The 24,834-nt window shown below is 52.4% G+C and overlaps 2 protein-coding genes across 9 annotated transcripts in view; both read right to left on the bottom strand.

Annotated features, from left to right (window-relative positions):
- Nucleotides 1–8,977, bottom strand: part of GATAD2B (GATA zinc finger domain containing 2B) — a 66,374-nt gene extending 57,397 nt beyond the window's left edge. For 2 of the 4 annotated variants that reach the window (XM_036441727.2, XM_036441729.2), the window contains exon 1: nt 8,739–8,925. The gene's annotated coding sequence lies outside the window, so the exon portion shown is untranslated. Of the gene's footprint in view, nt 1–8,738 lie in introns of all 4 variants that reach the window. The other 2 variants (XM_036441726.2, XM_036441728.2) reach the window with 2 other exon arrangements.
- A 5,134-nt stretch (nt 8,978–14,111) lies between these two features.
- Nucleotides 14,112–24,834, bottom strand: part of DENND4B (DENN domain containing 4B) — a 15,355-nt gene continuing 4,632 nt past the window's right edge. For 3 of the 5 annotated variants that reach the window (XM_045583371.1, XM_045583372.1, XM_045583370.1), the window contains exons 6-28: nt 24,518–24,762; nt 23,902–23,968; nt 23,755–23,813; nt 23,433–23,577; nt 23,004–23,179; nt 22,752–22,852; nt 22,181–22,396; nt 21,594–21,739; nt 21,105–21,244; nt 20,888–21,014; nt 20,354–20,560; nt 19,867–19,995; nt 18,585–18,786; nt 18,183–18,350; nt 17,534–17,925; nt 17,222–17,344; nt 16,854–17,023; nt 16,630–16,771; nt 16,182–16,421; nt 15,554–15,671; nt 15,298–15,463; nt 15,144–15,208; nt 14,112–15,041 (exon numbers count right to left, since the gene is read on the bottom strand). In XM_045583371.1, coding sequence (XP_045439327.1) covers nt 14,896–15,041; nt 15,144–15,208; nt 15,298–15,463; nt 15,554–15,671; nt 16,182–16,421; nt 16,630–16,771; nt 16,854–17,023; nt 17,222–17,344; nt 17,534–17,925; nt 18,183–18,350; nt 18,585–18,786; nt 19,867–19,995; nt 20,354–20,560; nt 20,888–21,014; nt 21,105–21,244; nt 21,594–21,739; nt 22,181–22,396; nt 22,752–22,852; nt 23,004–23,179; nt 23,433–23,577; nt 23,755–23,813; nt 23,902–23,968; nt 24,518–24,762 — 3,690 coding nt within the window. In that variant the 3' untranslated portion in view covers nt 14,112–14,895. The remainder of the gene's footprint in view (nt 15,042–15,143; nt 15,209–15,297; nt 15,464–15,553; nt 15,672–16,181; nt 16,422–16,629; nt 16,772–16,853; nt 17,024–17,221; nt 17,345–17,533; nt 17,926–18,182; nt 18,351–18,584; nt 18,787–19,866; nt 19,996–20,353; nt 20,561–20,887; nt 21,015–21,104; nt 21,245–21,593; nt 21,740–22,180; nt 22,397–22,751; nt 22,853–23,003; nt 23,180–23,432; nt 23,578–23,754; nt 23,814–23,901; nt 23,969–24,517; nt 24,763–24,834) is intronic. The other 2 variants (XM_036441648.2, XM_045583373.1) reach the window with 2 other exon arrangements.

The following is a 24,834-nucleotide window of genomic DNA, read 5'->3' as shown; positions in this document are numbered from 1 at the left end:
GAAAATGGGTGCCACTTCAACTGAATGAAAGCCAAATGGAAAACCGAAAAGTCATCAGTAAACTGTTGCTTCAATGGTACAAGTCTTTTTTGCATCAAATTGTAACTGGTGATGAAAAGTAAATTCATTCTGAGAATCCCAAACGCATAAAATCATGGGTTGATCCAGGGCAACCATCAACATCGACTGCAAGGCCAAATTGCTTCAGAAAGAAGACAATGCTCTGCATTTGGTGGGATCAGGAAGGTGTAGTGTATTATGAGCTTCTAAAACCAGGTGAAACCATTAATACTGATGGCTACCAACAACAAATAATCAATATGAACCACGCTTTGATCATGAAACAACCGGAATGTGCCAAAATACACGGCAAAGTAATTTTGCTTAGTAATGACGCACCATCACACCTGTCAAAACCAGTTAAAGACACATTAAAAGATCTTGCCTGGGAAATATTAACCCACCCACTTATTCACCAGACCACTTGTTCTTTCAGATTACAACTTGTTCTGATTGATGGCACATGCACTTTCTGAGCAGCACTTCAAAATGTACGAAGAAGTGGAAAATTGGGTCTCTGAATGGTTTGCCTCAAAACAAGGAAAGTTTTATTGGGATGGTATCCACAAATTACCTGAAAGATGGGGAAAATGTATAGTTAGCAATGGACATTACTTTGAATAAAGCACTTTTGATGTTTCTCTTGAAATTGTTTCCTTTGATTACAAAATCTGCATTATTAACCGATACAATTAGTATAAGGAACAACCAATGAATGCATAAGTAGAACAACAAATCAATGTTTCTCTATATATATGTAATCAAAATTTTTAAAAAAGAAAAAGGGAACATGAGAACATTTTGTAGAAGAGTATTTATGGCTTGTTGATAGAAAGGGCCTCATTATCAATGAGGAAAAATGGGTTGTAAGAAAGCTCAGCTTGTATCAGCTCATAATAATTAACAATTGTACAGGGTTTTACAGTTTATAAAGCACCTTTATATGACTGACACAGAAACCTAGTGAATCAGATAAAGCAGCTATTGATCCTCATTTCTAATCTGAGGAAACCATGGCTTGGAGACTTCAAATGACTCAACCAAGGTCACACAAATGATAAATGGTAGAACTAAAACTCCAACTTTGTTCTTCTGCCTCCAGAACATTACAAAAAGAGCAGCTTCTAAATGGAGCATTTTTTCAAACCATGGAATTATTCATTTTAAAATATCTTTAGGTGACAGGCACCATGCTAGGCACTGGAGACACAATAGTAAAAAAAAAAAATACATACATAAATATATATATATATATATATATATATATATATATATATATATATATATATATATTCTTTCAGGATGTTTATAGATCACTAAGGGGAGATAAAAATATTTATAAATTAGAGTGAGATCCAAGAAGAAAGCATTTCTAAGTCTCTTTAGGCATTTCAGAGAAGGCTTTCCAGAGAAAGCAGCATTTGAAATGAAATTTGGAAGTTGATCTGGGAACTAAAAGAACTGTTATTTGCCCACATATAAACTGTATGGGAGAAAAGTAAGGCTACAGCAAAAGCCAAAATTATAAATGGCCTTAAAAACTAGGTGAGGTTTACATTTTACCTTTAACTGATTGGAAAATACTGAATACTTTTGTGAAGGGGATGCTGAATAATGAGGTCTCTGTGTTAGGCCATTGTGAAGACAATTATGATTGAGAGTTTAGAATAAGAATGTCCTGGTCGGGTGGCTCATTTAGTTGGAGGGTCATCCATACACCAAAAAGCTGTGGGTTCAATTTCCAATTAGGGCACTTATCTATGTTGCAGGTTCCATCCTTGGTCAGGGTGTAAATGGGAGGTAAACAATCAATGTTCCTCTCTCTCTCTGAAATTAATAAAACATATCCTCAGGTGGGAATTGTAAAAAAAAATCCTATATAATAAAAGGCTAATATGCAAATTGTCCCCTCATGAGTTCAACCACTCATTATAGTAGTGTGCTGACCACCAGGGGGCAGCACAGAAGAAGGAAAACCCCAGCTGGCAGCCAAGAAAAGAAGACCCCAATCAGCCCTAATTGTTGGCCAGGCCTAGGAACCCTACCCATGCACGAATTTCATGCACTGGGCCTCTAGTTTAAAAATAAAAAAGAATAAGACTAAAAAGCAGGGACCTATAAGAGATCATGGCAATGTTTCAAATAAGTATTGTAGGTGTCAAGACCAGCAATGGAAATACAGAAAAAGATAGATTCAGAAGTATTAAAAAAGTAATGGATTAAAAAAAAAAAAAAAAGGAATGAAAAAAATTTAAAAGGAATGGATGAGAAAGAATTGACAACAGTGCTCACATTTTTGGCTTAGGTGATTCAATGAGTCATAGAAGGGAAACAGATGATAGAAATGTTGTTTGAGGCACCAATGGAATAGAGATGAATATGTCCAGCACACAATAGACAACTGGAATAAAAGAACTGAAGTTTAGCCGAAACCGGTTTGGCTCAGTGGTAGAGCGTTGGTCTGTGGACTGAAAGGTCCCAGGTTCGATTCCAGTCAAGGGCATGTACTTTGGTTGCGGGCACATCCACGGTACGGGGTGTGCAAGAGGCAGCTGGTCGATGTTTCTCTCTCATTGACGTTTCTAGCGCTCTATCTCTCTCCCTTCCTTCTGCAAAAAAATCGATAAAATATATATTTAAAAAAACAAAACAAAACAAAAAAAACTGGAGTTTAGAAGAGATGTAATAATATTTATATATATGAAGATATTTTTTCAGTAACCAAGTATTATTTACCATTTTAATGGGAAGGCAATTATTTTAAAATCATTATTTTTATCTCATATTAAGCTTATCACACTTCATACTTTTGTTATAAACAAACATGAGGTAAACATACATGAGATTAGGAAAAATTTTATTCCTATCTGATCAACAAATACTTGAGTATTAACTGTATGTCTGATACTGTACTAGGTATTACACAAAACAAAATAAATCCATGCCTTCATAGACCTTATATATTAGAAAGCACCCAAAAACCAAATCAGTATGTTATAATATTGTAAGTGCAATGAAAAAGGAAACAGAGTAAGGAAGGATTAGGAGTAATGGGGTGGTAGTAGAAAGAATAATTTGTTGTTAACCCTCACCTGAGGATATTTTTCCATTAATTTTTAGAGAGAGTGGAAGGAATGGGGGAGAAACAGAGAAAGTGAAACATTGGTGTGAGACACATGGACTAGTTGCCTCTGACATGCACCCTGACTGGGGCTGGAGATCCAGCCTGCAACCAAGGTATGTGCTCTTGACCAGAAGGAAATCCTAGACCAGTGGTCGGCAAACTTATTAGTCAACAGAGCAGCAAACCGTGGCTCGAAAGCCACAGTTTGCCGATCACTGCCCTAGACCCTTCCATCCATAGGCCAATGGGACAAACTGGCTAGGGCTAAAGGTACAATTTTAAAGTGGTAGGATAAGGTCTCATTGAAAAAGTGTCATTTACTAGTAAGCAAAGACTTGAAGTTAGAAAATTGTTCAATTGTATTATCTCTGGGAAAAACTTGCTATTTCTCACTGGAGGGAATAGCTAGGGCAAAAGTCCTAAGATAAAGAATGTGGCTGAGCCTGGCCAATGTAGTGTGGCTCGGTTAGAGCAACATCCTGTGCACTAAAGTGTCTTGAGTCCACTTCCTGGTCAGGGCACATACTCAGGTTGGGGGTTCAATCTCACACAATCAGGGTCAGGGCAGGTAGGAGAAACAACCAATTGATGTTTCTCTCTTTCCCTCTCCCTTACTCTCACTAAAAAACAACAAAAAACCCACACATATACAATAAAAAACATATTCTCGGGTGAAGGTTTAGAAAAAAAAACCAATGGGTGATATACAGGGGTAAACAAAAGTCGGTTTACAATTGTAATGCGAATAAACAGTACAACAATTAATAAATAATACAAGAATAAATTGTTTCACATACAACTATAAACTTACTTTTCCCCACCCCTGTATTTAAAGAGTAAGTCAATGTGGCTTGAATGGAGTGAACAAAGAGGGAGGATGATAATCAAAAGAGAAGGAGTGAGGAGGGCAGGCAGATCATGTAAGACCTTATAAGCTACTATAAGGACTGGCTTTTACTCTGACAGAAATGAGAATACAAAGATGAGACTTATCAAAAGTCATATACTAAGTGATGGAGATATTTTGGACTGTGATTTAGAAAAGTTATATACTAGTAGCTAATAAGTGGCAAAGCAGCTAGGATTTGAACCAATATTTCTAAACTCTCTACATCTGTGTTCTACTATTAGCCACTTATCAGCTCACAACCTGCCTCCCACGAAGTGTAAATTTAAATACTCTCAAAAAGCTAATTTTATACATACCGTATTTTTCGGACCATAAGACGCACCGGACCATAAGACGCACCAGTTTTTAGAGAAGGGAAATGAAGAAAAAAAGATTCTGAAACAAATAGTGTCCTAAAATATTTTATGTGCATTAAAACCCAACATCACAGTCATAAACACATGTAATCAACCCCGTAAAGTGAACAGCAGCATTTAGAACCATTTTAGAGCCGGGCAAGCACACAGAGACCACACAGAACCGGGCAAGTAAAAAAACTTTTTTTTTAAAGTATATGTGTAGGCTATATTTGGACCATAAGACGCAGGGACTTTTTCCCCCCACTTCTGGGGGGGAAAAAGTGTGTCTTATGGTCCGAAAAATACGGTACCTTCTAGGTAAGAGACCACAAGGTCTCCAGTTAATATTTCTACTCCCTTACAACCATAATGGGAATTTATTAATCCTAATATCTAACTTAAATCCTACTAACATTGCAGCCTATATTTATATTACAAATCCCACCTTCCACCCAAATGAGACAAAATTTAAAAAAAGCTTTGATCAGAAGCCTTAAAGCATGACTTTCAGGTTCAAATAACAGTAACCTGCAATTATTTTAAAAATGTATACTAGCCAGATGTGAAAAGCAACCAGAGAATGGCTCAGGAAGTATTGTCATTTCCCTTAATAGTTCACTGGTTAGTATTAATAACAATTATGTTGTCAAAGAAGCTTTTGCAATTACTAATGACTCTTTGAGATCCGGGATATGACCACTTCATACCTCAAAAGCAACAAAATATATGCTTATTCCTCTATTACTGTTAGTACTATCACCCAAAACTCTTGATAGTTTCTTGCCAGGTGATAGCAACTTAAGAAGGCAATAGCAAAAAAATAGAGGATTTTTGAGGGAGACACCATCTATAAGGTATATGAAACAGGTTAAGCCCTTAATGGCACTGGTTCAATCCTTTCCTACTGGATGAACTTCAAACTGCACAGGAATATTTCACATATCCATAAGATAGAAGGTAAAAGACGGAACATGAGGTGGGAGCATTTCAAATTAGATCTACTCTTCAGAGATTTTCATCATTAGTACACAAATGTAAGAGCTTCTCTGCTTTACGGAACTTAGAGCCACTGAAATCCCCAACCAGTGACCTACAGAAAAAGCATCAGAGGAATTACCAAGAATAAAACGAATAATATGGCTAACAGAAGCTCTCCCCTCCCCGCAAAAAGCCAGTCCTTTTCGACAGAAATTGAACTGCCTTATATGTTATTTTTTTTCTCAGCTTAGCCAATGCAGGCGAACTGCAACTTTGTGTGGCACTGTCTGATAGGTTGCTTTTTTTTTTCTTCTGAGCAAGAGGTGGACAGCTTTAGGCCAGGACTAGATTTATAGTCAATCTGGGTTCATATCTTTTTTTTTTTTTTTTCCTTTTTCTTTCCCTCCAAATGGCCTCAGAAAATGCCCGTCTATTGTGCCTTGATATGTACTGATTCAGGACTCTTTAAGTACTGCAAAGGATCTGGAAAAGAAAGTCCCTGGATCCGTTATAGTTCAAATCTCACAATGTCTATAGCATTTGTTTTAATCAACCAAAGCTGGTTTGGTTTTCCTCAATGAGCCAAACAAAATGAACATTCCGAGTTGAGTGCAGACGGGCTGCTTGTCAATATGACTCCCAATGGGTGGCTAATAAGGAATATACTCCCCAATCTAGAAACCAGGACAGCACAGATACTGTTCCTCTACACATGAACCTCCAGTTTGGTGGGTGTGCAAAGAAGAAAAAAATCAGTCAATTAAAACAAGAGGCCTGTTTCCATATATACTACTGCTTAAGGCAAGTATGAAGCTGATCCCAGAATATGACTAGGATACTATTACTGACACACTGACCCTTCTTCACACTGCTGTTCTCTAACCAAAACCCAACCTGTTAACCAGGTCCATCCCGAAGGAAAAAAAAAGGAGGGTTTGGGGATGGGGAACACAGGGACCGAATGGGGACATTTGCCTCCCAAAAGGGAGAGGACAATACACAGGTTTTTTAATACACTTTAAGACTATCAGATTCAGAACAAATTTCTCACATCTTCCTCCCCACCTCCCTGTGGCCTTATGCTAAACACAGCAAAAGAGTTTCTACTAGAACTTAAATGTGAAGGGCTGATCAGGGAACCTGGTTAACATTGTTCCTAGATTCGTGTTTGAATGCAGCCTCTATTCAGACCCTATTCCGACTGCCTCTAAACAGGAAGTTAACAGACATCACCCACAGTCAGGGGAAGCAAACCACAGTGTCATAAAACAAAGATGGATGCTGCTGTCAGCTACAAATCACTCTCACCTCATGGAAAGTGTTCTTAAATAAGGAATAGGCGGGACAAAAGTCCTTAAGCTTCACTTCTTCTCAAACTGGGTCACTCAGCCCACACACAGGCCCAGCCTTCTAATATCTGCTCATTAATACTTTTCTTCCTCAGTCTTTACCAAGATGACTATCACTGCCACTAGACTAAAAACTACATTTTTCTAAAAACAGAAGACAGTACTACCAGATCAGTACTCCATTAAATAACTCCTTATTCATACAACCTATCTGCTCAAGAAGCCCAAGAAAAAACTATCCTTAACTGAGCCCATCCCAAAACAGTCAGAGACTGGGATATCAGTCACCCAAAAAGCACAGCATCATTGCCAACAGGTGTGAGTCTTCCCTCACAATATATCAATCTCCTCAGTAGCACCTTCAGAAGTTGCCTCCCTCCCAATCAAGTACCAACAGAAATGCTACTTTAGCATTCTTATCATAAATGAATATGAATCCAAGTGGTTATCAGACTTTCAAGAGTCAGTGTATCAAAGAAAAAGAAAAACACACAACAAAGTTACCATTAAACTCCCAAGTGGGTTAATCTCAAACACATAGACAACATATGGACACCATGTTGCTGCCAGAAAACAATCAGAAGTTCATCTGCATTGAAAGGGGGACTGGAGAAACATTTCTTTGCATTTTTGTATCACATTTTGTAAAAATAAATTTTTAGAGAGAAACGTGTTTCCAAAACTCAAAAACATCAGCTCTTCTCCAACACACGTCTGCTGAACCTGCTTTTATTCCCGCTGCTGAAAAGTCCAAATCTCTGTTGCAGCCTGCTTTTTTGCTTTGCTAAAATGATCTCCCAGCTCCGTTTCACACAAAAGGGCTTCGAATAATTATTGATCAGAAATGAGAAAACTGCTCTTGCGAGGCTACCGGGTTCTCCAGATGACAGAAGCAGAAAAGGTTGGTAGTTAGTCACCCACCCACCCACCACAATGCCTCCATCTCTAACTCAGTGCCGGTCCTACGAGCCAACAGCTAGTGTGTCTGGGAGGAAGTTGATGCTGGGAAAGAGTGCAAAGAAGCTACCCGTACCTTTACGAGGGGAGAAAGGTCCCGGGCCAGCGAGTGGCACCCAAACCCTGGCACTCCCAGGAGCGGCCAGCTCCTCGGTGTAACTGAGAGCAGGGAAGCAAAAAGTACTCTAAGCCCCGGACTGGTTAGGGGAGGCTAAGTTCTCATTCCACACAGACCCTCAGGCAATGAGCTGGGATACGGATCCGGTGTGTCCCAGGAGCCCAGCTGAGGACAGGGGTGGCTTAGACGCTACAGAAGGTAAGTGTCCACCCAAACTGAGAGACAATTCCCTTTTCCTAAGGGGAGAGCCACGGGGGGACCGCGGACGACGACGACGAAATAAAGAAGGGGTCGGGTTCAGCGCTCCCGATTCCTTCACCTAAATAAAGATAATTACCTCGTGCTTCCTTTACCCTTCAGAATCCCCCCCATCTGTCCCAACCGCCACCAAACAGCAGACTGAAAGCAGGGAGCGGCCCCCGCACCCTGGGGGCACCGCTGGGGGGAGGGGGTGGAAAGTTAAAAGAGGGGGGCGCGTAGAGAGGAAAGAAGGGGAGCATGGCGGGCATGAGGCAGTGACTGAAAGCGGGGATGGCGGGGGAAACGGGGCGCGAGGGAGGGGAGAAAGAGTAAAAGGAGAAGGAATGAAGGGAGCCGAGGGCGCGCGAGGCCGAAGTGAAAGGCCGGGGCGCGCGCACAGAGCGGGGGGGAGGGGATGAGGTGAAGGGGGAGCGTGATGCGGGGGCGCGCGGTGCCGGGGTGGGGGGAGGGGGACGCCAGGCGGGGGCGCGCGGGCGGGCGTCGGCTCGCGGGCGCTTCCCCTCCCCCACCCCTCCACCTTTCCCTTCCCCCACCTCCGCCGCCGCCACCACCGCCTCCTCCCAGCCTCCCTCCCTCCCTTCCTCCCTCCTCACCGCCCCCGGGCGGGCGGGCGGCCAGGCTGGCCTAGGCCGGAGCTCCTCACCTGGCGGTGGCGGTGTAACTCCCAGCTAGCTCGCCTCTTCAGGCGGCGGCGGCGGCGTCGAAAAAGGAAGAGGCGACGGCACAGGGGGTCCCGTACCCTGCCGACGGGACGAAGGACGGAGGTGGGAGAGGGGGGCGGGCCGGACCGGGGCGGGCGGGCGGAGCAGACACTGCGGTACAGACGGGGGCAGCGGCGGCGGCGGCGGCTGCACCGGCGGCGGCGGCACCACACAAACAAGGACGCTGATTGGGCAGCTGCCAAGCGCCTCGGCCCCGCCTTACCCACACGCCACGACGCCCATTGGGCAGCCTAAGCCGGCCTCCCCGCCCTCTTCTTCTAGGCCCTACCAATAAGAGAGGGGATGCCGGGACTACACCCCACCCTTGAAGAGTGAGTGGCTGGCGAAGTGATGATTGGCGTACCTGAAACCCAATTCTAAACGGAGGAGGGGGATGGTCTAGCGGGGGCGCGTTAATGGGCACCTCGACCAGTCCCAGACACATCCGGGTCTTCAGCAGTCCATTAAGTGTCGGGGGTCAAAAAATCGCTTCAGGCTGCAACTTTACCTTGGAGACGTTTTGGTCCCCAGGCAGCCGCCGTACCCCAGTATCCCAAAACCGGGATTCCCCTTTGGCTAGATCTCATTCTTCAAATTCTAAAGATGGAAACTGGCGAACGGCGCTGGGCTCTGCGTTAGGTGGTGTTTCATCCCGAGAAAAATCCATGAAATTTCACGAAAGAAGTAGCTTTAGGCGCTTAGGCCTTGCTTTCCATTTGGGGCGTGGCCTGTCTCCGTCTGCCAAAGGCCTTGAACTTCCTAGTCTTCATCGTACCCCAGCATGGTCTTGTCGTGACTAAACCATGGCAGCAGGAAAAAAAAAAAAAAAAAAAAAAGCAACTAGCCAAATTGCTGAGAAATTAGGGTGTGCAGAGCCCTCCTAGCTCCTTCTCTCGGGATCTTGTCTGGTTAGGTTCACAGTGAAGGAAACAGCCTTCTTATCCCACTCCCTCTAATCAACTCAAGGCCCAACTCCTCTTGCTATTCCCAGGAGCTGTCAGACCCACCTAAACTTTAGCATTTCTTGAGCACCTCAGTGATAAGCAACAAGTATCAGAATGTGTTGATGGAATTATAATAGCTGACGTTTTGGGAAAGAGACTGAGCTATACATGTATTATCAAGAGCTTTATATGGGTTATCTTACTGCTCGCAACTGTGGAGTAATTATCCTCATTTTACAGGTGAGGAAAAAGGAGGTACAAAGTTAAAAATGCTAAGTGGCAGAGCTGAAATTTGAATACAGGTAGATTAAAAAAAAAAAAAACAGGCTCTGAGAGGTTAAGTTAACTTGCAAAGACCAAACAGCTAATTAGTGACCATGCAATGCTTTGAGCCCAGAAACAGCTGATTCCAGAAGCACTAGAACATGTTCTTCAAATCATTTAGAAGTAGTGCTCTGCACTGGAAATTAAACTAATGAAGGGTGTGGCCACACACTAAAGAAGAACCCTGAACACACACACACACACACACACACACACACACACACACACACACACAGAGGCATGCCCCGATTCTTATTTTAGGTGGGTAAGAAAAACCTTGTTTCATTCTAGTATAGTGTCCAGGTAAAGAACATGGTCTCTGGAACTGGTTTGACTCAGTGGCTAAAGCATCGGCCTGCAGGCTGAAATGACCCAGGTTCGAATCCGGTCAAGGGCATGTACCTTGGTTGCAGGCACATCCCCAGTAGGGGGTGTGCAGGAGGCAGCTGATAGATGTTTCTCTCTCATCGGTGCTTCTAACTCTCTATCCCTCTCCCTTCCTCTGTAAAAAGTCAATAAAATACATTTAAAAAAAAAAAAAAGGACAAAAAAGAACATGGTCTCTGGAGTTAGACTACCTGGGCTTGGATCTTTGTACCTCTTACCAGTTGTGTGATTTGGGAGCAAGTTAATTTATATTCTCTACTAGTGGCCCAGTACATGAAATTCTGCACATTAAAAGGGAATTAGAGGAAATATTTTAATATTGCTACCTGCCCTATAATACAAGTGTCAGAGATGAAAGAAAATTAGTAAAATGTATATGAAAATCTTCCTCCTGTCAGAGTCTGGAGCACACCACAGGACCCAGAGTCAAGTCCCCACCCACATGCATGCACCTTGAAATCACAGGAGACCCAGACTCAACAGGCCCCACCCCCATCAAGCCCCACAGGGCAGGGGGTGCAGCCTCAGGTCCCTGCCCCAGGGCAAGGGCACAAGAGTGTGACGACCATTTCCATTTTAGCTCTTTATTATATAGGACTAGAGGCCCAGTGCATGAAATCTGTGCACACAGGGGCAACCCTCAGCCCAGCCTGCACCCTCTCCAATCAGGGACCCTCAAGAGATAACTGGCAGTTGGACATCCCTCTTACAATCCAGGACCACTGATTCCTAACTGCTCACCTGCCTGCCAGCCTGGTTACCCCCAACTGCCTCCCCATCCTCCCTTCCCCCCGCCCCCGCTGGCCGGGTCACTCCACGTAGCCTGCTGTTCAGTCGTTTGGTCATCCCTCACTTAACCCCCCTGCCACCCTTGTTGCCTCACACAGCCCATGTTCGGTAGTCCATTCATTTGTTTTGGTCATGATGGCCCCTGGCTTTTTATATATCAGGATGCCTTAGTTTCCCTGTCTGTAAAAATGGGAATGACTGATAAGAGTACCGAGTTCATAGGGTAATTGCCCTCATGGAAGGTATAGTCCTCTTCCCTAACTCGCCTAAACCATGACCAGTCCAATGCATTCTCTGTATCTGAAGGGCCATTCTTCAAGGACTGTGAGGAGACATAAGAAATATATTAGTGGATACCAGCCCAAAGAAGATACTAGTGAGCCCTAAGAAAATGCCTTCTAACAAAATTAAAAATCAGGCCATGGAGGGGGGACTTTCAATCTGAATAATCAAGTTCCAAGGAAGACAAGTAAGTGAGGCCACTGTTGTAACGAACATGACCTTTGCCCTATGCAGTCTCTGTTCATTTTCTTTTTTGAAGCTAACATTTATTAATTTCATATGGACTACATAATTAATCTTTTTTTAAAATATATTTTATTGACTTTTTACAGAGAGGAAGGAAGAGGGATAGAGAGTTAGAAACATCGATGAGAGAGAAACATCAATCTGCTGCCTCTTGCACACCCCCTATTGGGGATGTGCCCACAACCAAAGTACATGCCCTTGACTGGAATTGAACCTGGGACCTTTCAGTCTGCAGGCCAATGCTCTATCCACTGAGCCAAATCGGTTTTGGCTACATAATTAATCTTTAAACAACCTCCTCAATTTGCAGATGAGGAAAAACTGAGGTATAGCAGTTAAGTAACTTATCAGATGTAATAAAATTAGTAAGTGGCAGAGATAAAAATTTAACTACAATTTTTCATACTCGAGCCTATAAATTTCAAAGTCTAGGATGATAACCCAGCCAGTTTGGCTGTGGATAGACAGAATGTGGCCTACGGACCAAAAGGTCTGGGGTTCGATTTTAGCCAAAATCACGTATCTTGGTAGCAGGCTTCTCCCTGGCCTGGCCCCTGGTTGGAGCTCGTGCCAGAGGCAACCAATGGATGTGTTTCTCTCACATCGGTGTTTCTCTCTGTCTTTCCCTCTATTTCCTACTCTCCCTAAAAGGCAATGGAAAAATATCTTCGGGTGAGGACTAACAGCAACAACAACAAAATAGTCTGGGAAGAGAAATTGGGCCAGGTTATATGTGCATGTCCTTCTCCTCACACAGTTCCTGAAGCCAAGGACAGAGAAGCTATCAGATGCCATGATGATTACTTTATTCCTGGAATTCTCAGATATTCTGTGGATAAAGAATTCTATAGTTCTGCACATCTGACTGTGGACCTCTAAAAGGAAGCCCCAAAATGAGAACCAGAAGCTGGAGGCAGGGTTGATTGGCATTATTGTTTGTGAACCAAGAGGCCCTCTAGACCAGTAAGGTTGTGCCGACTATTAAAGTAGGGACTGAGCCGAAACCGGTTTGGCTCAGTGGATAGAGCGTCGGTCTCGGACTGAAAGGTTCCAGGTTCGATTCCAGTCAAGGGCATGTACCTTGGTTGCGGGCACATCCCCAGTAGAGGGTGTACAGGAGGCAGCTGGTTGATGTTTCTCTCTCATTGACGTTTCTAGCTCTCTATCCCTCTCCTTTCCTCTTTGTGGAAAATCAATAAAATATATTTTAAAAAATAAAAAATAAAGTAGGGACTGAGCCCTAAAAATCTTCCCAGTGTCAGTTGGTGAAGCATATTACTAGGCACATTACACTCAACAGAAACTTGTAGTTTCAGGAAGGCAGTGGCTCCATTGCAGAAGGTCCCTGAGGATGATACAGGGAGAGGTTGATTTTGGAGAATGAGGTCTGATCAGAACCCGGGGTGACATGAAGGTCCCCTCTGAAGAAGGCATCTCCTCCTCCCTGGCAAAACAGATGCAGTTCCTAAGCCCCCACTTTCCTCCTGTGCTCAAGACAGGATGGTGAAGGGTCCCCTGGCGTGAAGGTCCCAGCATTCAGAAGTAGCACTTTTTATCCACTGATCTCACCCCGAGGAATGGAAAGGCTCCAGTAAATTATTTCCTCCACTGACACTCACACCCTCCTTCCCTAAGGCCTTTCTGTTTTGTTGGCTAATTCCCTCTGGCCTTTAGTTTTGCATCTGTTTGGAGTTGTTTCTGTATCTATTTCATTAGACAGGAAAGAAAGGGAGAACTCCAAGTAGGCCAAAGGGATTAGAAAGACGATGCCCGTCTCTCGGATGCCCACATGCAGTGAGCCCCTTGATCCCATCCCAATCTTCCTGGCACTGCCCCCAGACTGAGACCCTGGTTGGAACAGCACTCCCTCCAGCTGGAGCAACCAAGGAGGCCCAGGATAACTGCCAGGGCTCCCAAGATGGCATGAGGGCCACCAACACCAACTATTGGGGAGCACGCTGTCATCCCCGTGGAGGTGCTGGAGAAGCTGGGAGGGGACTGGCTGGGGAGAGAAGAAAGAAGGCAGAGACGAGCTCAGGGCCCCCAGAGAATGGAGTCTTTGTGTGGGCAGACAGATGAGGGACAAGGGGGCGATTGTGTGGGAGGGCCGGAAGTGCCACACAAACTGGCATCACCACAGTCAGCACCGGATTCACCCCTCTCCTGCCCTGAGAACTCCCTGTGCCTCAAGGGACCGATCGCAGACCTGGTTGGGGAAAGCCAGGTGTACCTGAAGGCTGCAAGAGATGGAAAGGCAGAAGGGAGGGTGTACAGCCAGGGGAGAAGAAGAGGTATCCCCCACCATTATCCCAGACCCAGAAAACAGGAAGCAGAAGGAAAAAAAAAACAAACAGAAGCAGCTTTTACTATATTTACATCCAACAAAACTTCGCAAGGAACCATCCTTATTGCACAGTCAGGGCCCTGGGCGGGTGATGCGTCCCCCAGGGGGAGTGGACAAGGAGGATTAGGGTTCAGAGGGGGCACCCAACCTTCCTGAGGAGACCGTGCGACTCCTCCAGTTGCCGCCTCTTGAAATTTAAGGCGCTACAAAGCTCTGGACCGCGGGACCCCACTCCCCTTCTCTTTTTCACCGTCCATAGTACCTTCGTACGCAGGGGGGCTGTGGCTCCAGAATAAATAACTTAAAATAAAATACAAATCCTAAGGTAGAAAGGCATGGAGAGCCTTGGGCTCCTTCAGCAATTCCAGCGAAGAGGGACCCTCCTTGATGGGGAATGATAGTCCTCTCGCCCACTCAGTGGCTCTGTATCTTTCCAGTTGTTTTTTAAAACAAAAACCTATAAAATGACCAGGGGAGTGCAGACCCGTGGGTAACTGGAGGAGGGGGTCCTAGCATAGGATGGGGAGAGACAGAGCTGCGCCAACTGTCCCCAGGCCTCCTCCAGGGTCCGCATGAGCACACTGAGCAGGTCGGAGACGGGGAGCTGTACCGTTTGGTAACCCTGGCTCCCTCTTCCCGCTGGCCCCACGTGGGGCCTGTGGCTGGGCACGTCTCCTGGCCCGTTTCCCAACTCCTCTGTGAGAGGGACAGGGAAGCAGATGGTCTCTGGAATCTTTCTCCTTCACCTCCCCACTCCGGCTGGCGCGGGGAAGCTCGAGGTCCCTAGCATTCCAGAAGTGCTCCAAAGTGTTTCCGGCAGTCAATGGCCTTCGGGGTGGGCATCTGTGCCCGCCGCTGCCTCAGCTCTTCCTTGCCCATGCTGCTGGCCAGCTTGTTAAAGGCAGACTTGTACCTCTTGTCGAAGTTCACTAGGGAAGAGGTGGAAGGCAGGTCAATAGGTAAGGAGTCCAACCCCCCACACCAGGCCCTCAGATCCCTAGACTCTTCAGGCCCGCTGCCTGCACCCTCACCTATTTTCACGTGGTCCTTGCCCAAAGCAGCCATTGTCAGGAATAAGATCTCACGGTAGATGCCCCTGAAGTGGAGGCAGAAGGGCATGTGTGAGAGAAAGGGGATACTGAGACTGGTACAGGCCAGCTAACGCCCAGGTGGGAGCCCCCATACCTCTGTAGGTGCAGGCCTGTGGGAGGGGGCCCTAACGTTTCTAGCAGGAGCCTTATCGCCTTGTGCACCTCATCGTGACCAAAATGGCACAGCACCGACTCCAGCAAATCCAGGCTCAGGGCCGCAGGTACCGGGCCCGGCCACGCCACCCGCTGGGGGATCTGGCCTGGGTGAAAGGAAGGAAGGTAACCAGGATTACTGAGTCCTCTGGGTGTGGGACCCAGCCCTCCTGCCCTAGGCCAAACACCAGACTCACTGTGGACTCTCCAGAGCACGTAGAGAGGGGGGCAGCTGTTGGGGTCAGGGGTCAGAACATCCCACAGCAGCCGCACCTGCACCGATGCCGGGTCAGGCACTAGCCACGGAGACGGGGCCTGCGGGAGGCCAAAAAAAGGAGACAGTGAGGCTCACGGAGGATAGGGCGTGGACAGACGATGCTCCAAGACGCACAGGGACGTTGCAGGACGCAGCCAAAGAGGAGAGGGAAAGGAGCTCTCACCCGCCGGGGAACACAGGCTCTCTGAGAGCCAGGACTTTGTTCCATGATCTGCTGTGTTCCCTGTACCTGAACCCTGTGCCTGTGCTCAATACATATCGGTAAAACGAGCAGACAAACATGAATGAGTCAGCTTGGGCATTAAACAAGGCGTCTCACAACAGCCCTGGGTGGGGGTGGGGGGTGGGGCCGGCGAGGAACACTCATGCCATCTTATAGATGAGAAAACCCAGGCTCCGCAGTGAAGGGAAAGGGTGAGACGTAAGACCAAGTTCGCCCGACTCCTAAGCACGTGCTCTTTCTACAGAACGAAGGACACGGGACTGAGGCAGAGAGCCGAGCGCTGCAGCAGACACTCAGGAACAGGGAACCCCCTGGGGGCACTGACCTGGGGAGGCGGGGGGCCACTGCAGGAGGCAAGCACCAGGCATGGCAAAATGCTGGGCAGGCGCAGCCGCTGGAAATACCACAGGAGGTTCCAGAAGATGATGGGGTGGGCAGCCGGCAGCTCAGGCAGCGCCAGCACCTCACTGCCCTCGTTCTCCACCAGCGACTCCAGCTCCTTGCGCAGCACCAGGGGGCTCAGGTACGCCCACGCCCCACCCTCGACTCGCTGGGAGGCACCCTGCTGGGCACACACGGGGAGAGCAGGGGTGGGCATGTGCCATGCCTCCATCCTCAGAGCCATGCTTCCACATGCCCGACAGCTTCTAGGGAGCCCCCTTGGCCTCCATGCCCATCTCTGGACAGCATCACAGCCCCCCCCCACACACACACACAAACACACACAGGGCAACACACACCCATTCCTCCCACCCCTCTGGCCCAGCCCTTACCCCCACGTGCCCGTTGCAGAGCTGGGGCTCATCCAGGGCAAGGCAGAGCCTGCGGTCGCTGAGCACAGGGCCAGGGCCCCCTGGCACAGGAGCGTCTTTGCTGCCACCAGCACCAGCAGGGGCGGGCTTGGGGCTGGGAGCGCTGCAGGGGGAGAGCAGGAGGGTTCAGTGCGTGGGCCTCCACCTCCTTCTCCCACCAGAAGCACCTGCCCCGCTTCAGGCACCTGGGCCGGGAGTCCACAGTCTGGACGCTGAGCAGGGGCACAAAGGGGCAAGCGCAGAAGGGGCAGGTTGTGTTGAGGTTGGAGTCGTCCGGGGCCCAGCCGGCCATGATCTCCTCGTCGTACACCAGCGAGTCACAGGCGCGGCACAGGGAGCAGCTGGACAGCAGGATCTGCAGGCGAGAAGGCCCCAGGAAGCAGGCCCTGCTTGGCCTCCCGTTCCTTCCCCTGTCCTCACCCCCCAACCCTCACCTCCAAAGCCCAGCCCAGCCTCCTGCCTCCTCCTCCCAGCCCCTGCCCTGACACAGTGAGAGGGGGGGGTATGGGGACGGGGGGTGTTCCAGCTCATCCGTGTGGGAGGTTATCCTCACTTCCAGGGAAGGTGGCTGGGAGGTCCCGGGGGTCTCAGTGAGGCGCTCTGAGGAATGGCGAAGGCTCAGGCTGCTGACAGAAGTTTCTGAGAGGTCCCACTCACTGCCCAGAGAGGCTGAGCTCTACCACACACACACACATACACACACACGAGAAAGCACGGTCAGCCGGCCCAGGGCCCTCTTCACCCAGGATGCTGACTGCCACCACCCCTCGGGGGCCCTCTCCGGTTCCCTCCGCCCCATAAGCAGCGGCCCCTCCCCACCAGCCTCTGGGCGCTTTCGTGTCCGGACCTCCCCCGTGCTGGCTACCTCGGAAGCAGTGGACCCGGGGCGCTCCCGGGGGTGCAGAAGGCCGTCCATGGGGCTGCGGTGGGCCGGGGGAGGCAGGTCAGAGGGCAGCTCAGGCAGGGGAATGCGAGAGACGGAGGAACGGCGGCGGGAAGGAGTGAGCAGCTGCTGGAGGCGGGCACCCAGCCCTCGCCGGGGGGTGCCGCTCTCATCCCGGTGCCCACTGGCCTTGGGCACGCGCGCACTTAGCCCTTCCACGACCTCCGCGGACTGGGCGCTCAGGGCTGAGCCCGAGTCCCCGGGGCTGCCTCCGGCTGCCAGCTCCTCCCCAGGCAGGCTCAGGTCTGAGAGGCTTCCGTCGTGCCAGGGCACCGGTGATGCCCGGGACTCCAGCACCCCCAAGGCCTCCATCACTGCAGGGCAGAGAAGAGTCAGGGGAGACGAGGCCCGGCCCCTCCTCCGGAGACGGAGTAAACACAGTTTCTGGCTGCACACACTCTGGCACCACCACCCCTATCATGACGGCATTCTGGGCGAGATTCCCTGAGTCTGCAGTCCCCACCGCGGAGGGCCACCCCTCCATGCTGGCCCTGGTCTTCCTCTCTCTCTCTCTCTCGCTGGCAAGTGGTTCGGAAAGCTGGCGGGGTGTCCGTCAGTCCAGGGCACTCACTGTGGGCCACGCCAGCCTCCACGGTGGGCTGTGCCTCTCGGGCGCTGCCCAGGCTGCCACTCTTGAGCAGGCGCCCCTTGGGCGAGGCCGGGTCCCGCAGGCTTCGCCCAGCCCAAGTCGTCTGGCGCTGAAGGGGGCGGGAAGGGGAGGGCCGCTCCGGGCAGGGCTCTGTGAGAGACAGGGAGGGCTGACAGGGAGCCAGGTCAACACCCAGCCCTCTGTTCCAAAACAGAACTCCTTGCACGGACCTGGGTTTGGAAGGTTCTTTGCAGAACTTTATCTCCTTTGTTACCGGCCGAGTGTCGTCTATCATCCCCAGAACACCCAGTGCCAAACAACAGGCCAGTCCCAGCTCTCCATGCCAGTCCCAGCCCCAAGCCGGTGTCTCCAACCCCTTCCTACCTGTCTGCGAGCTGCCCGCCTCTTGTGCTGCCGCCTGCTGCTGCTGCTGCTCTTGCTGCTGCTGCTGCTGCTCCTGCTGCTGCTGCCACCGCTCCTTCAGGGGCTGGCGGAACTGGGCAGCCCCCAGGACAAGATTCCGAAGCTTGGCCCAGCGCAGGCGCCCACCGGGCGTACCAGATGGCCACTTGCTCTCCAGCACAGCCTGCCGAGCACGGCGCCCATCAAGATGGCCTACTTTCACCCTCAGATCCCAGCCCGACCCCACCTGCCTGTCCTGGAGCCCAGGGCCCACCTTCCCCTCCAGGCACGCCCCTGCCCGGGACTGTTCTGCTGGTGGCTCAGCCAGGAGAGGCAGGTGGCAGAGGCCACTACTGACAGGGGGGTAGCAGAGGAAGCCAGAAGCAGGGAGACCATTTATGTCCAGACTCTGTTACTTCTATGGCTTTGAAAAAAAATCACTTCACTTTTTGGTCTTGAGTTTTCTCATCTAAAAAACAGGAGCCAGCCCTAACTGGTTTGGCTCAATGGATAGAGTGTCGGCCTGCGGACTGAAAGGTTCAAGGTTCGATTCCGGTCAAGGGCATGTACCTTGGTTGCAGGCACATCCCCAATTGGGGAGGGGGGGTGCAGGAGGCAGCTGATTGATGTTTCTCTCTCATCGATGTTTCTGACTATCCCTATCCCTCCCTCTCTGTAAAAAAAATCAATAAAATATATATATTTTTTAATAAAAATAAAAAACAGGAGGCAGGTTAGTGTCTTGGTCAAGGGCCTGAATTCAGGAGACATCAATATGCTTGTGTGCATATCCCACTTCCCTAACGTACTCACTGAGGGACCCTGGACAAGTTACTAACGCTGCAACCTCAGCGCCTGGTCTGTAAGATAGCGATAATAATCTCCCACCTCTTAGGGACAGTGGGGAAGATAAAACGATGTAAATGTATCCTGGCACACCGGCGAACACTCAGCTTTCATTGGGAGGTAGCAGCACTGCCTACCCTTGTCAGGGCTGTTGTGAATATCATGGCCTCGCTGACGGGCAACGAGGCCGCAGAGCTAGTAACTTGTCCAGGGTCCCACCGTCCCGAGCATGCGAAAACCCAGCGTAGGCGCTGAGACACTCCAGGAGCCCACGGATAGCCATGCTTACAGGACCTGGCTGCATGGTATGGGCCCAACCTCCGAGGAGGGGGGGAAAGAGCAGGTGCCAGGGAGCAGCCTCCTCCCCATGCACACACCTGGCACCTGCCGCTGCCCACCGCAGCCCCCCGTCTGGTACCTTGTTGTAGTAGCCGTAAGTGATAGTGTTGGGCACGATGCCCGCCTGCCGCATGTCCAGCATGACCCGCACGGACAGCACGGGCTGCCCGTAGTGTGAGCACAGCTGCATCAGCACCCGGTAACACACCTGGGCCAGGGGAGGCACCGGGTGAAGGGACTCACTCCCAACCCAAACCCTAAAGCCTCAGCAAGCACCTCTCCCAGCCTCTCTGGTTCTCACAGCCTTCCCTGGCCCCTGGCGGCTCCTGCAGCCGCCTGAGCACTACCCACTGTTCCAGCCGACCCGCCCACTCCAGCCCTGCTGCTGCTCCTGGCCAGGCTCATTCATCCAGTGAATCTTACCAAGCACTTGGCGACTCCAGGGCATGTGCCAACGCTTCCCTCCCCGCCCCCCCCCCCGCCTTCCCGTGAGGTTTCCGGGGAATCGCCCTCTCATAGCACCCAGGACTGCACAAGCACACCGGGCACGGGGCCTGGGTACCCACCTCATCGGGCAGCACCACCTTGTGGCTCTCCATCTGGCGCAGCACGTGGTACGCCGTGTGCAGGGCCTGCACCCGGGAGGGTGCTGAGCGCACATAGGCAGGCAGGCACAGGAACCAGAGCCCATAGCAGTGCCCCAGCAGGCACCGGGCCCACAGCTCAGGCGCCGCCGCGGCCTTCTGCGCCATCCGCTGGGCCACCTTCATCTCCTAGATGGGGTGGGGGGCGATGACAGGGCAGGGCAGGTCTCAAAGTGCTGTGGGAGAAGCAGCCCCTCCCCTGAGGATGGGGCTGTGTGTGGAGGAGGCAGGGGGGTTGCTGCACACACAGGCTTCAGCCCCAGAGCCCACGGGTCCCCAGAGTGCTCAGAAGATGGAGACAACGACCATGGCAATGGTAACAATAGCAAATGGCTTCTGGGCCAGGCACACGGAACCTTCCTAACAACCTTACGGGATGGGTTCTATCACGTGCGTTTGGCAGATGAAGAAGCTGAAGAGCCATAGCCCTGGCCTCCGAGGGGCGCCCCTGGTTACCTGTTTGGTGCGGCGAGGAGCAGGACTGCTCGGGGCGCTACGGGACGGGCCAGGCACAGGCAGAGCCCCGGTTTGCTCCTGGGGAGACTCAAACAGCTCAGCCCGCAGCTCTGGAAACCCATCGTAACTGGAGGGGCAGAGAGGCAACGTCAGGGGCGGCCAGCACGGGGCTAGCCTGCGTGGCCTCGGAACCGGGGCGGGCGCCAGGGGCGCTCACCAGTACTGGGGAGCGGGCTCGCTGCCCTCCGGCACCGGGGGCTCCTCCGGAGGCGTGATGAAGACCGTGAGCTCGCTCCCCGACAGCTCCTCCAGCTCCACCAAGGGCGTCGGCTCGGGCTTCTCCTGCTCCGGGTGGACCTGGGCGGGGCGGTACGAGAGTGAGCATCACGTGGGGCAGGGCCAGCGTGTCCAGGAGGTGGCAGGGGGCGTCTCCCAGGAAAGCACACCCCGGGGAAAGGAGCGAGTGCACCCGAGACGTCACCAAGGTCCTGGGATACGGCGGGGGCGGGGGGGGGGGGGGGGGCGGCGTCGGAATGGAGAGACGGGGTGTACGTCAGCCAGCCACATGTGGTTTCACGGGCTCTGCGCTGAGTCCCCGCCATCACCGTCACAGACAAGACACAGAGCTGTGCTGATCGTGGCCCGGGGGTGGCCGGGAGGACAGCAGAGGGCAATGGGCACCAAGAGAAGGGACAACGCTCAAAACCTTATCAACGCAAGAGTCAAAGAATTCAAGGGCAGCGTGCCGAGCAGAGCCAAAGGAGCACTCCTCGATGAACTGCGAGAACATCTGCGTGTGCAGCAGCTGCGCGTACAGCTTGTGGCTGGAGCGCTCCCGGGACCTGAGGAAACCTGAGGGCAGGGGGACGGGGTGGGGGAGGCGATCGCCAGGCTTCCCACCACAGCCACCCCCCTGGCGAAGCCCTATCCCGGCCCCCCGCCCAGCCAAGCACCATCTCCTTGGCCCCTCTGACGGGACCCCACACTCCAAGCCGACTGGTCCAGCTCCCCAGCACCGCGGCCCCACGGAGTCCCTTTTGTCTGTGGGTGGTGCTCCCTCCCTCTCCCTGGGGCATCTCCGGAGCAGGGTCCCGGAAGGGAGATGTGCCCCCGGGAAGGCGGCTCACCACAGGCCTCCCCATGCCCACCCCAAACCCAAGGCCCCAGAGGGCAGGCCAGCTGGCCCCTCTCTGTGCCCTGACTCCCTCCAAGCCCAAAGGCGTGTACGGCTCAGAGCAGCTGCCGTAAAAATGCCTGCCCCCAGCCGCCCTGCCCCGGCAGACGGGCCCTCACCCTGCAGGTAGAACAGGTTGTCCACGTCGCGAGCCCCCTCGGAGGGCGCCTCGGTGAGCGGGCGCAGGAAGTCCCGGTAGCCCTTGAGCAGACAGGCCATGAAGCGGAGGAAGGCGCCCTGGACCTCGCGCTCCAGCCGGTCCCGGCGGCCGCACACGGCCTCGTAGTCCGTCAGCAGGAACTCCAGGGACGCCTCCTCCTCGGGCCCGGTGTACGCTGCGGACCAGGGCGGCCTGAGACAGAGCCAGCCCCTCCAGGGCCGTCCCGCCCCCGCTCTGCACCGCTGTCCGGCTACCTCCAGCTGCTAAGGACTTTGCACCAATGTGGCCTGAAGAGTTAGTTACCCTGAGGCGCGTTACATGCCTCCCCAGCGACCAGCTGGTCCTTCTCAATCCCTCCAGGAACACTGACATGATAACATTCCTCCCTCTTGCTTATGTTTTCCTCACTCCCACCAAATGAAACCCTCCCTCCTCGAACCCCCTCAGGTCAGGCCTGGCTGCCCACAGGCCTGCCCGGCCTGGGGCTTAAGGCCAGGGACAGTCTCCAGCCTCCCACCCAGGCTTCTCACTCTGATCCAGCTGCTGATACAGGGCGGTCAGTGTGGCCAGCAGAACCTTGTAGGGCCTGCGGGGCAGAGCTCGAGGGGTGAGGGGCTTCTTTTCCTCCGTCCTAGGAGAGAAGCGGAAGGAAGAAAAGGCCGTGGGGCTCCCTGCCAGGCTCCCCGACTTTGCCCGGGGAGGCCCCTTTGGCACCAAGGTGGCCCTCCGTACACCTGCCCGCAGCTCCTCCCCGCAGCCCCCGAGCGAGCCCAGCGTCTTACTGGAAGAGCGTGTTGGTGTCCAGATCCACACAGATGACGTCAGGAGGCGGGTCGTGCAGGTCAAAGTAGCTGGAGTGGATGCCCACGATGAAGGGTACGGGGGCGCTCAGCACGTCAGCCAGCGCCAGCGGGCACACGGGGATGTAGGGGCACTGCCAGTGCAGCGGGAAGATCATCTGGAGCACCAGGGCGTGAGGAGCAGTGAGCAGGGGGGTGGGGGGTGGGGCAGCTGGGGGGCGGGAGGGTCCCTGGCTTCTGGGTGGTGCCTGTGGACACTGTGGGGGGTGGGCTGAAGGAGAGCCCCTGGTGGGAGCTGAATGTCCCTGGAGACTGTGCCAGAGGAGAAGACTGAGGACCCCTCCCCCCAGGGAAGAGTCCGGGAGGGATGGGGTCCCCTGGAAGAACATTCCGGGGAGGGGGGCCACTCACAGAGACGAGGGCCTCGCAGACGCTGGTGAGCAGGTCCGGCCGCAGCGAGTGGACCAGCAGTTTGTGCTCCGTGAGCACGGCCAGCAGCAACGTGACGGCCAGCTCGGGGCCCAGGTTCTGCAGCAGCTGCAGGAAGCTGGCACCGCTGTGGGTCACCCCAATGTGTGTGGGTGGGGGGGCAAGTCACCAGGAGACCCTTTCCTATCACTGGGCACAGACACCGCCTGGGCCCAGCCTGCACAGACCTCAACAGCTGTGCCCACCTGCCTGGCACCTACTGTGTCCTTGGTCATCAACCCTCTCGCCCAGCTTGGGCACATACCTGAGGGGCAGGGGGGAGGATACAGGCTGGCAGAGGAGCAGGTTGTCATGGGGAGACATCTGGGGGGCAGAAGAGCCGTGGGTCAGGATAACGGAGGCTGGCCCCTGCCCTCCTCCCGCCCGGCCCCGGCCTGGCCTCGGCCCTCACCTGCACCAGGATGCGGGGTCTCTGCGGGGAAGGGAAGGGGACGCTGTGAATGAAGTGGGAGATGTGCCTGGGGGGAGGGGGAGGGGGAGAGTACGCGGGTCAGAGACGGGGTCCCCAGTCTACCTCCTTCCCGCCATCACCTTCCCTCTCCTCAGCCATCCGGCCCCCAGAGCCTTCCTCCTCCCTGACCTCGCCTGGAGCCGCGTCAGCCATCAGAGCAGCCAACGGACAGGATGTACCCCAAAATGTATGCACACTTTGACAGCCGATAGCTTCGTTTTGAAATGAAATGTATTTGAATGAACACCGCCTTTATAAGGATCCAAAGTGTGTGCAGACATTTTGGGGACACCCTATAGACAGAGTGCATACAGACAAGAAAAGAGACCCCCTCTGAGCATGCGAGCCCCTCGGCCAGCAAGTGTAGGCTGGGTTCCAGCCCCGCTCCCCTGCAGCAGGTGGCGCTTTGCAATGTGTACAACCACACATGACAGCCCTGATCCCCACTCCTCTGCCCACCTCCCCCCACCCCCATTGTGCTCCATCCTAATCTCTCCCATCCCTCCTGGCCCGATCCCCTCAGACCTCTTCCCAGTGCCAGGGGGGCCATGCTCACGCTTCGAGGGGCAGGCGGTGGGGGCCGGAGACGGAGTAGCGGTAGAGGAAGGTGAGGAAGGCGCGGAAGGCGGGGAAGGCGGGCCAGCGGGACAGCACGGCGATGGCGCGCCGGCTGCGCACCGCCCGGCCGCCCAGCGCCCGGCCCCGCTCCACGGCGCTCAGCAGGCCCAGCGCCCGCGACTGCCGCTCCGACAGCCTGGCCCGCGGGAACGCCTCGTAGAACTGCAGGGCCGCGCCGTACACCTGGCGGGGGGGCCGGGGGAGCGCAGTCAGGTGGGCCCCGCACAGCCCAGACCCCCTCCCGCACCCCACACA

This window comes from Pipistrellus kuhlii, unplaced genomic scaffold (assembly GCF_014108245.1).
Source record: "Pipistrellus kuhlii isolate mPipKuh1 unplaced genomic scaffold, mPipKuh1.p scaffold_m20_p_18, whole genome shotgun sequence".
Lineage (NCBI taxonomy): Eukaryota > Metazoa > Chordata > Mammalia > Chiroptera > Vespertilionidae > Pipistrellus > Pipistrellus kuhlii.
This window is presented reverse-complemented; position numbering and strand designations above follow the sequence as displayed.